Below are 14,205 nucleotides of genomic sequence, written 5' to 3'. Positions count from 1 at the left end.
TGGTTTGGGGCGTGAGGTAAGGGATTAGGGTTATATACGGGAGGGGCATTTGATCTTGGCCGTTGGATCAATCACGATCAACGGCCTGGATCATTTTACTAATAAGGAAAGACATCATTTGGCCTGCTACGAGACTGGGGGGCCCGGGGTGAAATGGACCGGGTTATGGGGGAAGCCTGGGATCGTTAGTCAAAAGGGACGGATGGTTCAGATTTAATCACCTGAAACGGTGTCGTTTGAACCAATGTTAGGGCTGAACTGGACCGTTTGATCTGTTTGATCAACGGTTCAGATTTGAAACGCCTAAATGACGTCGTTTGAGTTATCTGAGAGATCAGGCATATTGGACCGAGTAAAGGGGGTGTTTTGGGCCTGATTTTGGGTCCAAAAAATGGCCCAGTTCCGAATGTGTTTTTTATTTCACTTGTTTTTCTTTTCTATTATTTTCCCTTTTAATTTCTAATTACCAAAAATTCTAAAATAAGTTGTAAAACCAAAATTAAATTAAAAATATTAATTAAACCTAAATAACAATTGACACCCAGGATTAAATATTAATGAAAAAACAAAATCACACAATTGGACAATAAAACGACAAAAATGCAACAAATACATATTTTGTGATTTTCTTTCTCTTAAAAACAAAACATGGTTCAATTAATTCCTAAGTGCACAATTAAATCTTAAATGTGCATGCAACATATATTTTTGTATTTTTTAATTAATTAAAACAAGATAAACATTTACAAACAAAATACAAATAATTATCCACAGATGCCACGCAAATTCTTAAAATTGTACCTAAAGGACATTTGTTTTATTTTTTCTTTCGGAGTAATTTTCGTGAAGCAAAAATCATGTGCTCACAGGAAGCACCCGATAACGCCTGCTTTAGTTATGTCATAATCTTATTCTGCCGTATGAGATGGCCTAGAATGACCTCTTGTTTCTCCTGCAGGATCCTTACTGCTTCAACGACATGCTCTTTTTCAGCATCATCAGGAGTCGCCTGCTGAACGTGTCGCAGGTACCGCCTACCGTGGACCGGTGTGGCATTGTTCCCCTCACTGCGGGTATCACTGATTGAATCCTCGTGCTGAGGCTGGTTTCCTTGGGCCTCAAAATTGTGCGTGTTGTTAACACCATTATTTGCCATTTTTTGTGATTTTTTGCTAAGAACAAATAATCAAAACACGTTAGGAAAAGAGGTAAGGACCAACTTAATTACACAACTGTCTAGACCCCAATGTAGGCGCCAAACTATTTACTCGTAAAATGGTACAATTGAATTTATACATAGTTTCTAGACAATTGAATTAATTTGATCCTGAAATAAAAGATGAATTATATAGATACACAATACTTAGCCTTGAGATGGAGACGTAGTAGCAGAAATAATAGTTCCGGGAGCAGGACTTCCGGACAGAACATCAATGAAATCAAAAGGCAAGAAGATAAAGTTATATTAACCTTTGAATAAAGTGTAGCGTATGTTTGCCAGAAAATTCGTGTCCTCTACAATGATAATAGAGCTCACTATTTATAGCTGCACCTAGGGAACACGTTCCTAGGATTAAGCCGTTCTTTAATGTCAATTATGAGGGCCGTTGAAGAATGTGTAATGACAGGCATGAATGCCATATTCTTTGTAAGGGGCAGTGTACTAAATGCTGTAGAATAATCTTCAATAAATGCTACCGAGTGTCACACAATTATTTCATCTTTATGAGTGTCATTCTTTCCGGTAACAGATGGAATAGTTGCCTTCAGCTCCCATGTGTTACTTCCTTATGCAATCATTTAATATAACATATTTTACCCTATACAAGTACCACTTTACATAACAACAGATTCGGTGTGGTGGCGTAGTTACCTTGCTTTTTTCTCTCATTTTGCCCTTCTTTATTATTAGATAATCACATTTTTTACTTTACCCTACTTTTTTATATAATAATTCTACTCCGCATCTTATTTTTTCTTAGTAATATTGCAAGTTTATTCTTTATATATTGATGCGTGACATCATGAAACGATGACACACGATACAATTTATCCAAATATTATATTCATTAAACAATATATTATAATACAATACAATACATTATGAAGCGACATGTAACAACCATGAACCATCCAAGCAAGCTATAAGTTGTTTATGGTAAAGCAGGAAATACGCACTAAAAATCAACTATGCTCTAATCGCAATCTGGTTAGAACCGCTATTCAATGATATGACCACTCTTGTTTAAAAGAATTGTATGACAATCTTGACTAAATATTTATATTGTTATACAAAATATATATTAGTTTGTATAATTGTTACTATCTTATCAAGCTCCTCGCCTTTTCATTGGCGAAGTTACTAGAATTATCTTTATGAAGGGTGAAGGTGAGATTTGAAATCAGGATTGTAGTTTTTTTCTCTATATCTAATCAATTATTTTTAAATAAAATTATGCCTCCTATGTCCTAGCATTATACTGAAAATTAATTATCGCCTTAAACGGAAAAACAAAAAAAATAATAAAGAAATAGATAATTCACTTTTTAAGATCAATAAATTGGGGCAAAAAAAAAAGAGATTCTACAATGAGATTAGTATTTAAATTCTATTATTTTGTAAGATAAAATCTTAATTAATTCTAAAATGTTAAATATTAAAATTCTCTATATTGATCAAATAAGAAAAGAATTCAGTAAAAGATTTTTGTTTGATTTTAAAACCTAAGTATTAAAATTAAAATAACAATTTCTTTTAGAATGAATCTAATTTTTATATTATTTATCTAATGCGGAATCTGTAAAAAGGTCGATCAACATACTACGACGTCGTTTGTTTGAAACTTCGACTTTGGGAAAATGTACACTCCCTTATGAGTCTGTCATTTCAAGACATTGAAAACCCTAGCGAAAGTTGTCGATCTGCACAAGAAGAACAATCAGGAGGAAGAAGAAGAATAAGAAGCGATTTGATTGAATCATCAGATCTCACAATGGCGATGGCTGCTTTGAGACGTGAGGGAAGGCGTTTCGCCATCAATCCCTGCCCTCTCAACACTCTCCGCTCTTCTCTCATTCCTTCCGAGTATGTTTTCATCCAACATCACTCTTTGATCTATTCGTATAGTTATATGAAACTCTTAATTTATGTTAAAAAAGAAAAATAATTAGTGTCGATGTGGACATAGAGGATTTGTATAATGAGCCAACTAGTTTTGCATTAAGGCGTCTGATTGAATGATTTTTGTGTTAGAAGATAAATTGTTTTGTAGTGAAATGAAATGTGTCCAAATTGAGCTGAATAGATATGATGTATTTATATAGTCGACCCCATCTAGTTTGTATAGAAGCTTAGTGGATTGACTTTGATTTGTTGAATTCTTTCCTCTTTCATTTAAAAAAAACATTTTTCAGATTAAAGAGCTCGTAATTGTGTTAAATGCAAATTGTCTAGTTTTGTTATATAATGGGTCTGAATGGAGCGGAATGAATATATGGTATTTATATAGTCAACCCCAGCTATGTTGTAATTGAGACCGATTGATAAGTATTATGCAGATGTGATTTTACTTTCCGAGAATTTTTAATTTGTGTTATTGGAATGTAACGATCCAGGAATAAATATTTTAGATGATTTATATAAAAGATAAATTATTTAGTATCTGAATGAAATGGGTCTGATGGAGATGAATGGATTTGTATAATGAATTCAAACTTGTTTGATATTGAGGAGTAGTTGATTTATATTTTTTCCTCTTTCATTTCTTCAGTTATTGGAATTAAGGGATTTCAGTTGCTGTGCTTCTATGTAGTATATTTTCTTAGTTGGATCAGTTGTAATATCAGGCCTCACTAAAAAAGCCTTTTTTTTGAGCAATTTAGGCGTTGAAATTTCTTTACGAGTTTCGTTGCAAGTATTCAATAATAATGCTGAAGCGTTGTATCATAATGTGAAAAACCATGTGATCTCTTGCATTCTTCCGGAGCCATAGGACTTCTTTATGACTTCATTCAAAAAACATTTTTTTACTAACAATCAAACATTATCTTTATTGCTTTTCTCACTGGCATATACAGCCATCTGAACATAAATTTGTATCTGGGGAAGTAATTTGGTTTTGTAAATTAGCTATGAAATGCTTTGTAATCTTTGGCAGATCATCCTTGCTCTGTTCTCTTCAGCCGTTTGTATTTGCATTTTGTGGCTTAAGTAGCCAGCAGATATTTCACTTTGCAAGCTGGATAAGTAGAGGAAGTTGGTTTTTGATGGGCCCTTTGGAAGGGAAGGAATAACATATCTTTTGAGAACAAAAAAGATTCTATAATTAAACTCAAGCTCAACTGTATATTGATAACGTCCAAATCCACTCCTCAAAGATCAAGTGGACAGGTTCGCATGTAATACAATATACCCAACTATGAGTCCGGGTCAAATCCCACAGGGAAAAATATGTAGGAGGCAAGTAAGAGAATTATCGCTTATTATGCTAAGCCAAACACTAATAAAGGGTTTTGAGAAAATATTATAACTAATACGGAAATGTAAGCTAACCTAGAAAGCAAGTAAAATGATCAATGACTACAAGCGTGGATACAAGGGGAATTACACTCAAGTAACGATCCAATGTATTTCACGATTTTACAAATATGAGCGAGTTTTGTTAACTAGTCTCGGATAATGATTCTATATTAGCTTCTTCCGAAGAATAACAAGACTTCCTAATTGAATTATTCCTAAAACAATTAGGACGATTAAGTACACTCGAATGTGGTTACAAGTAGTTCAATTCTATTCCTAGGTAGAATCTATACAATGGGGGTTAACGCCTCAAGTTCTTGTTAATTAATCTTCCCCAACCCCATGTTTGCCTTTTCCAAGTCTAAACCGAAGTAAATGGGCGAGTCCTAGGGCTAGCTAATCCCTTAAGACATTAAAGAACAAGAATAATTAAAGAGACAATAATTCACTTCATAATTAATAAAAATCATTCAATACATAAGCATAACAAGAGATTTAATCCAAACATTAATAATGAATATTCCCATAAACAAGATTTAAGTAATGGAATAAATACTACACTCTTAGATATTCAATACAAATTAAGGATTTGAAGAAATGAGTAAAAAGGGTAAGAAAATCTCATCCAAAGTCTTCAAATGATCAAATCTTTAATTCCCAAGTGTGGTGCAAGAAACCCTAGCTCCAAAGCTTGTATTTTTAGTCAAGAGTACCAAAGTTTTGCCAAAGATCCTTTCCAAAGAGCTGGGTCGAGTATTAAACAGTTTGGGAGCCAAAAACGTGAAATTCCAGTTCTACCAGGTTATTAACCTACGCGATCGCGCAAACACGCACCGCAATCGCGGTGAACAACTTCTGCAAAGCATTGCTTTTGCGCATAAGTCCCCGTGTTCGCGGAGAGTACTTGACTAGGTTGACCAAACGTTCTTCCTCACGTTCGCAATAAGAACCGCGATCGCGATTCACAACTTCCCAACGGCCCGCGGTCCCCTTTATAGGTCCGCGTTCGCGAAGGACAATTGACCAGACCTTCCTTCAACGCGTTCGCATACCTTCCCTCGCGTTCGCGCAGGTCATTTTTCGGGATGTTTGCGACCGCATCTTTACCTTTCACGATTGCGAAGAGCAATCATTGGCAGCAATTAATTTTTCATAGCTCATTTTGACTTGTTTTCTTCTCTAAATCACATAAGACCTGAAATATGCCAATAAATCTCAACGAATGCCTTAGTTTTTCTGCAAAATCATACAAAAGTCTTAAGTATAAAGAAGAGATAAGTTGGTAAAATACCAACTTATCAATCTCCCATACTTAAACTATTGCTTGACCTCAAGCAAGTCAACAACTAAGAACATACTTCAATAGAATCAACAATTAAGTTTAATGGCATACCAACATTATGTCAAGTCAAAAGGTTCAAATTAACCACAATCTAGCGACTTTGGTACCAACAATTAATCCAAAACATATGAATCACCAACAACTTCTCACAAATTTCGTTTCTAATCAAAGTAGCAATCAAGTCATGACACTAAAGCTTCAAAATTTACCTCCTGATCACGTAATAACTTTCTTTTGTTTATTTGTCTCAATTGGAAAAAGAAACAATTTCGCATCTCAAACTTTCATGTGCCCTCACAATAAGATCCCACGCACACTATAAGCATTTCAAAATAAAAGTGGGATGCCAAATTGGAAGATTTTACTCTCTCTCTCACAAAAATGTTCAAATGCTCAAAAGTAGTACCATAAACTTGCCATGTGTAGATCTCTACTAATGTAGGTACACCTAATTCAAAATCAATTAGGACTTAAGGGTTGCAATGAAAACTTTTGGATAAGGGTAAGATACAATTTTGGGTAAAAGTAACTACAACCTTTCCTAAGCATTTCATTACATAAACTTTAATCACATTTCCTTTCTTTCTTCATGTCTTCCCCCCTATGTCTCCATTAATGCCGCTTCTAGTCTTCCCTTTATTTCAACCAAAAAGATTTCCACAAAAAGATTCATGGGGATACTTATTCTTATAATGTAAACATTAACACCCTTGATCTTTTTTTTTTTTTATATATATGCACATTTATTTTTTTCATCACCTTGTTGCATCACGTTTATCTAACTTCCATATCATAATAGTCCCATCTTTTCCCCCAAACTTATGCTCTTAGCTTAAGTTGTAACTTCAAGTGCTTGAGAAGGTTGGGACAACAAACGAGGATAAAAACACACGGGAAAGAATTTGTAATATGATTGTCAAAGAAAATGGCTAAAGGTTCAAAGGGGTTGACTATGACATATGTATAAGGGTGGGTAATTAAAATGCTCGAATGATCCAAGGAAAACCTAGCATCATTTTTTAAACAAAATGCAACCTAGGATTTCGTCTTGAAACACACTTAGGGCAAGTTCTAGACCACAAAAGAAGCAAAAGAACTCACAAAAATTCTCACCACTCATGGCACATCTAAAGCTCAAGTAGAAAATGTATTCAAGGTCCAATTGAAACAAATGAACTCAAAAAAATTCACATATAACCTAAAACACTTTTTAATGAATCAAAGAGCCAAAAATGGAACCTTAAAGTCACAATAAGGATTATCACTTCAATCATTTTTCGTTTCAAACCACCAACAATTCATATGCTAAAGTGTAAATATGTTGGTACCGAAAAAGCCACACGTTGGTTTATGGACAAAAAGATAACACCCAATAACCACTTTATTTACTACTAGGTACGAACCTAATAATTTTTTTTTGGCTTAAAAGAGAAAAACTAAACAAGACTAATCCCTTAAGAAAGTTATCACGCCATCCATCATAGGGAAAAGTCACCGGTTCGACACAAATTATTTTCTTGGAAAAGAACTGCCATAAAGAAAAGCCAAGGAGTTTAATTAATACTACTATAAGTAAAGAGAGTAACAAAATAAAAAAAAAGTATAAACTAGTGCTAACATGCTAGAAAAAAACTACAAAATATCACCAATAAACTACAAAATATTTAATTAATACTACTACAAGTAAAGAGAGTAACAAAATAAAAATAAAAACTAGTGCTAACATGCTAGAAATAAACTACAAAATTCACCCCGAGCCCGATTATGTGATTTGTTTCGAAATCCGACCTAAATTTGGAGATTGAAGATTTCAATACAAATTAAGGATTTGAAGAAATGAGTAAAAAGGGTAAGAAAATCTCATCCAAAGTCTTCAAATCTTCAATCTCCAAGTGTAGTGCAAGAAACCCCAGCTCCAAAGCTTGTATTTTTAGTCAATAGTACTATTGTTTTGCCAAAGATCCTTCCCAAATGAGCTGGGTCGAGTATTAAATGGTTTGGGAGCCAAAAACGTGAAATTCCAGTTCTGCCCAGCTAATAAGCTGCACGATCGCGCAAACACGCATTGTGATGGCGGTGAGTCCTTCTGCAAAGCATTGCTATCGCACATAAGTCCCCGCGTTCGCGGAGAGTACTTGACTAGGTTGACCAAACATTCTTCTTCGCGTTCGCAATAAGAAGAACCGCGATCGTGACTCACAACTTTCCGACCCGCAATCGCCTTTATAGCTCCGCGTTCGCGAAGGGCAATTGACCAAACCTTCCTTCAACGCGTTCGCATACCTTCCCTTGCGTTCGCGAAGGTCATTTTCCGGGATGTTCGCGATCGCATCTGTACCTTCCGTGATCGCAAAGCGCAATCACCGGTAGTAGTCAATTTTTCCATTTTAGCTCATTTTGACTTGTTTTCTTCCATGCCTTCTCTAAATCACATAATACCTGAAATATGCCAATAAATCTCAACAAATCCCTTAGTTTTCCGCAAAATCATACAAAAGTCTTAAGTATAAAGAAGAGATAAGTTGGTAAAAAATATATATTTGTCATGCTTTGGTGCAACGGGGTTGCTTTAGATGTAAATGATAGTGATGCTGCTGTTGACTTTCTTAGCTCATTATACAACTTTTATGTAATGGTCCCATTCTTTTGGCTGTAATTTCCCCAGTATGCCTTTTTTGCACCTTTTTTTAAAAGGGAAATCCAGCTTCTCTGTTTTAAATCAATGGCAATGATGGTTTATGCTGGTAAGCTTGTATGAAATTTCTGAACTAAGATTTGCTGTAAAGCTGGCTGTATATTTGTCATATAAGAATTGCAAGAGATTGGATATTGGATATGCTTGTTTTAGATTTAAGAATATGGTCATTTGGGCAGAAGGGAGGGCGTTCGATAATTGAGGTAGGTTTTCGATACTAATTGTTATGAAGTTTTTGGAACAGAGGTTGAAATATGGCCATATAGCCGACTCCAACTTGCTTGGGGCTGAGGTGTAGTAGTTGTTGTTGTAGAAAGCGAAAGGTTCTCGAGAATTGCAAAGTCTTCTGTGTTGGATGGAGTGGAAAATAGAGATCTCTGTTTTATCAGTAACTGGATACTGGATGGCTTTGCAGGGGGGTGTATATTGCAACGGCCTTTTTGTTTCAAGATGATAAGAGAGGATTTATATATGCAGCTATAATAGGATTATGTTCTTCACCTTAACTTGATTCTTTCTTTATCAAAAATTATCATTCATTTTCCCCAGCGGAAAAAACAATTCTATCTGTTACTTCTATATGACCTCTGATTTATATGCAGGGAACCAGTCTCATCAGGAGTTCGGTATATTTCAACACAAGTTGGTAAGATTCAACTGTAAATCTGTTATATACTCTGTTTCTGTTTATCACATTTATGTTCTCTTAACCTTCTTTACTGATGTTTTCTTCTTACTAAATTATGTTTTACGCTGAAAATGCCCTTATGCAGTCAGAAATCGAATGAAGAGTGTCAAAAATATCCAGAAGATTACAAAGGCTATGAAGATGGTTGCTGCTTCAAAGCTTAGAGCTATTCAGACTAGAGCTGAAAATTCACGCGGACTATGGCAGCCATTTACTGCACTTCTTGGCGACACTCCCAGTACGTTGTAATTAGATTTTTGGCATCTAGCTAGATTCCTGGAGTAGTTATAAAAGAAAGAGGGAAAAGGGTAGGGATGAATCACTTTATGGAGTCTCATACATCCTTAGAACTCAAGGAGTGTCGTACGAGCCTATAGAACAGATCTTGTTCAAGTGTGGTCGTAGAGTCTCCATGCATCCTATGATCTGCTGCTCCTGCTCCTTTTAAGCTTTATTCAGCTTACTGCTAAATTTGGTATCTTTAATTGTATAGTGAGTGATTGGTCTACATATACATAGTGTTCGTTCTTTTGTTTTAGTTGTGGTTTCTGGATCCAAGGAACATTGATACTGAGGTGAAATTAGCCCTAGTTAGATGCATTTTCACTTGGAGCCGGAGAGTGTCTAGAGGATGAAGTTATTATAAAGTTCCGGGTGATTGTTTATTTCCAAAATAATACTGGCTATGATACCCCTCGAATCATGAAATAAGAAGAATTGGAAGCTAAGTACAAATGGAGAAAAATAAAGTTGGTGTGAACACCATCGTTATCACCCAGAAAATAAAGAGGAAAAAGGGTTTTTGTGTAGAAAAATGACGCGAACAGAGTTTTGCACTGATGATGAAAATGGTTGGTGCACAAGAGGTTTAATGGGGTGGCTGGTTGGTGGTGGCAGGGAGAAAGTAGCAGGAAGGGGAAGGGTGGAGGTAGTGGTGGGGAGAGAGGAGGAAGGAGAAAGAGGAAAAAGAATTGAATTGCTTTTTGGCTTTCCATGCTCTCAAAGAAGGTGTGTTACACTCACTGCCACCACAACAATTTGTGTCTAATAGGAACATTTTAAGTTTAGATCAAGTGTTTAATAGGAAATAGTCTCGGTTGAGGTGTCAAAATGAAAATTAGAGCTAATTTTGATGGGCCGTCTATGTATTTGGCCATACGTTCTATTTTGATGCATGACAATTTTGCATACATCTTCTGGACGTGTTTGACTGGGTCCCAAATCATTTTGTGGATGAGGATTCTCAAAAATAGATATAGCTATTTGAATTGTACTCTTTACCATTGTTAAAGTTGATCTTGTTTGTTTTTTTGGCTTTCCACGCTCTCAAAGAAGGTGTGTTACACTCACTGTATGGCCACAACAATTTGTGTCTAATAGGAACATTTTAATTTTAGATCAAGTGTTCAATAGGAAATAGTCTCAGTTGAGGTGTCAAAATAGAATTTAGAGCTCATTTTGATGGGCTCTCTATGTATTTGGCCACATGTTTTATTTTGATGCATGGCAATTTTGCATACATCTTCTGGACGGGTTTGACTGGGTCCCAAATCATTTTTTGGATGAGGATTCTGAAAAATAGATATAGCTATTTGAATTGTACTCTTTACCATTGTTAAAGGTGGTCTTGTCAACTTAGTTAAACTTTTCTTTGTTTTTTGGGTCAGATGTTAGCTTTTAGGGGATTTGATATTAATTTTTTAGGGGATTCTATAATTATTCAGAATGCTAGGTAGCTGTTCTAATATTTGTTGCTTCAGGTGTTGATGTGAAGAAGAATGTTATCATAACCATCTCTTCGGACAAAGGTCTTTGTGGTGGAATTAATTCTACATCCGTCAAGATTAGCAGGGCTCTTCATAAGCTAAATTCTGGTAAACGCAAAATTGTTAGTGTGGAACTATCTTTCGCCTTTTGGAACTTGATATAATTGTTGTTAATATGTAATTGCTAGGTCCTGAAAAGGAAAATAAATATGTTGTCTTGGGAGAAAAGGCAAAGGCTCAGTTGGTGCGAGATTCGAAGAAGGACATTGAGCTGATCATGACTGAGTTGCAGAAAAATCCTCTTAACTACACACAGGTTATGATATCCTACATCTTGCATATGTACACCTAATCTGCTGTATGCTCGCTTTGCATTTGTTGTTGTTTCCAACTATGTTTGAAGTTGGTGGCCACCTTTATGCAATCTCGTTGGTTTTGGTTGAGTAGTATGGATTTTTTTGATATCATGACGTTTTTAATCGGAAAAACAAATATTTTGTATTTCCGTTTCTTTTCCTACCTTTTTTGTCATGTTGTACATCAAACAAAGCTGATGGAGGTGCGACAGATGAAAGCTCTATTTTTATTCCCCTTTCTTTTCCGTCTGAATTGGTGAATCTAAATTGCAATATTGGCTGATAATAAGTTCTTGTCTAGTTACTGTGTAGCATTTGAACTCTTCAATTGAATTGTTGCAACTCAAAAATTTCGATGAATAGGTTAAAAATATAATAACAATACCATTTGATCTCGTTGAAGTGATACTTATGCAATTATGGAATATCTGCACTGTTAGTTATATTGATTTTTCTACTCTTTCCTTCCTACTGATTTAGACAATGTATGTCTTGCAGGTTTCTGTCATTGCAGATGACATCTTGAAGAATGTGGAATTTGATGCACTGAGGATCATTTATAATAAGTTCCAGTCAGTAGTCGCATTTTTGCCAACGATGTCTACTGTACTTTCCCCAGAGGTTGATAAGATGATTTGATCTGTTGTTCTGTCAGCTTCCTTTTGTTGTGAGTTCTGTTTCTTGGAATAAGTCTCTTTTGATGCAATGTAGGTTGTGGAGAGAGAATCTGAATCCGGTGGAAAGCTTGGGGAACTCGATTCTTACGAAGTTGAAGGCGCCGAGACGAAGTCTGAAGTTCTTCAGAATCTATATGAGTTCCAATTTTCATGTGTAAGTTTTGCCTTTGCAGTGTTGAATGGACTTTTCAACTTCTTAGTTGATCTTCACAACTTTGCATAGCATTTGTACTGATTTGGTAGTATGGGAGATATACGTCTCTATCTTTATTTGTCATGGACGTATTGAGTATCATGACTTCTATTCCAAACTGGATTGAATGGATACACTGTTTTTTCCAGGTTTTGTTCAATGCATTGCTGGAGAATGCTACTAGTGAGCAAGGAGCAAGAATGTCTGCCATGGATAGCTCCAGCAGAAATGCTGGTGATATGCTTGATCGTCTCACTCTCACTTACAACAGGTTTGTCCGCTCCCCCCTCTTTCTTACTTTTACTCACACTTGCAGCATCAGATAGAGACCACTGAAACATAAAGTCGCGGAAACACTTTTTTCCCCCTCGCAAACTTGTTCTTCTCCATGAACACCTTATGTAGCTTTTATAGAGTACTTTCCAAGGCACTCATCAACTTAGTGGCTCCAAACTCATTATTACCATCTTAACATTAGTGACCACTAATACTGGTGTCTCTTAACCTGCTGGCTTATACATCATTATCATTAACATACATCATGAGACCGTTGACATATAATTTACAAGTAATATTTACTTATATCTCAGTCCGCGTATTATTGTACTTTCTTTCTATTGTCTCGGTTTAATTGGTCTCTGATTAATATATTTTTCCTTGTAAAATCAGAACCCGTCAAGCATCGATCACTACAGAACTAATAGAGATCATATCAGGAGCATCAGCACTGGAGGGTTAATTGGACGGCCTCTTATTTTGTCTGATGGCGACGAAATAAAAAGGACAAAATGTTTAAGCTTCTTTTGCACCTTGTGGTGACAGTTTTTTACTGTTTGTTTTGTTAATAATATCCTGGTGACAGTTTTTTACTGTTTGTTTTGTTAATAATATCCTGGTTAACTTGATTTCTGGGAAAGGTCTCACTATTAGGAATCATTGGAAAAGCCCTAAGAGCCCGTTTGGCCATTGCGTAATTTTAAAAGTTCTTTTGTTCAAGTGTTTTTCGAAAAAAGTTTTTTTATAAAGTGTCATTTTGTGTTTGGCCAATTATTCTAAAAAGTACTTTTGAATATTAAATTATGAAAAGGACAGTAAAAGTTTAATTTGCAATTAGTATTATTTGAAAGAGATAATTTGAATTTAAATATTTATTATAATAAGAATGTAATCTAAAAATGTAATCAATATAAAATATAGTTATTCCAAAGCTATAATATGGGGTATCTAGTATTACTTATTGTTTACATGATGATTTAAATATATCAAAATACATCAGTTAATATAAATTAAAAATTTACTTTTATAAATTATTATATAAAAAAAGAGATCTATTTATAGTAGAGAGAATATTCCAAAGAGAAATAGGAGAAAGAGAATAAAAATATAATAGAATAAAATATAGAAGAAATGTATGGTGAAAAGAGAAAAATAAAATAAAATATTAAATTAATAAGGAATAACTTATAAAATATAAATTTAATGTAAGGATATTTGTCTTGAATAATTAATTTTTTGTTTCTACTTCTGCTTCTTAGAAGAAGCTAGAATTTGTAGCTTCTCCCCAAAAGCAGAAGAACTACTTCCGCTGCTGCTCAAAAGTGCTTTTTTTATTTTGGTCAAACATCTCAAAAAGTACTTTTTTTTAACCAAAAAAAATACTTTTTGCTTCTTAAAAGTTTGGCTAAACAGGCTATAAGAAGACTTAATTTTTCCTTATTCCATCCTTACTACTCTAAGAAGGTATATGGTCATTAATTACTCATTTAAGGAAGAGATAAAGGTAGCTTAGCTAGATATATCTTATAACTAATGCTATTAAATTAGTTTTTTAGTGAGTGTTAAAATTGTAACTTACAAATAAAAGAGGACCGGATGAAGTATAAATTAAGCTGAATAATATTTTGCTTTTCGTGGTATTCGAGATGTGAAGATTACACTGCATTCTTTAGTAGGATGGCGGTGAATACAA

General features: G+C 34.8%; 1 protein-coding gene across 1 annotated transcript; it reads left to right on the top strand.

Moving 5' to 3' along the window:
• Positions 1–2,852: 2,852 nt before the first annotated feature.
• LOC107768003 (ATP synthase subunit gamma, mitochondrial) lies at positions 2,853–13,105 on the top strand. The gene is made up of 9 exons (XM_016587103.2): positions 2,853–3,085; positions 9,159–9,202; positions 9,330–9,482; positions 11,005–11,118; positions 11,199–11,326; positions 11,865–11,987; positions 12,078–12,197; positions 12,386–12,507; positions 12,906–13,105. Exons 1-9 carry the CDS (start codon positions 2,874–2,876, stop codon positions 12,973–12,975), a joined length of 1,086 nt encoding a protein of 361 aa, XP_016442589.1. The 5' UTR covers positions 2,853–2,873; the 3' UTR covers positions 12,976–13,105.
• Positions 13,106–14,205: the final 1,100 nt, after the last annotated feature.

The sequence above is a fragment of the Nicotiana tabacum genome, chromosome 20 (genome assembly GCF_000715075.1).
Source record: "Nicotiana tabacum cultivar K326 chromosome 20, ASM71507v2, whole genome shotgun sequence".
NCBI lineage: Eukaryota > Viridiplantae > Streptophyta > Magnoliopsida > Solanales > Solanaceae > Nicotiana > Nicotiana tabacum.
Note: the sequence above shows the minus strand (reverse complement) of the source record. Positions and strands in the feature narration are given on the sequence as shown.

What these genes read in the sequence shown, in the direction of transcription:
- LOC107768003 (XM_016587103.2), top strand. Translation starts at nt 2,874, where the DNA reads ATGAGTCTGTCATTTCAAGACATTGAAAACCCTAGCGAAAGTTGTCGA. An exon ending in ATCCTCTTAACTACACACAG is followed by an intron (nt 11,327 to 11,864) that starts GTTATGATATCC and finishes TATGTCTTGCAG; the next exon opens with GTTTCTGTCATTGCAGATGA. An exon ending in ATGAGTTCCAATTTTCATGT is followed by an intron (nt 12,198 to 12,385) that starts GTAAGTTTTGCC and finishes TGTTTTTTCCAG; the next exon opens with GTTTTGTTCAATGCATTGCT.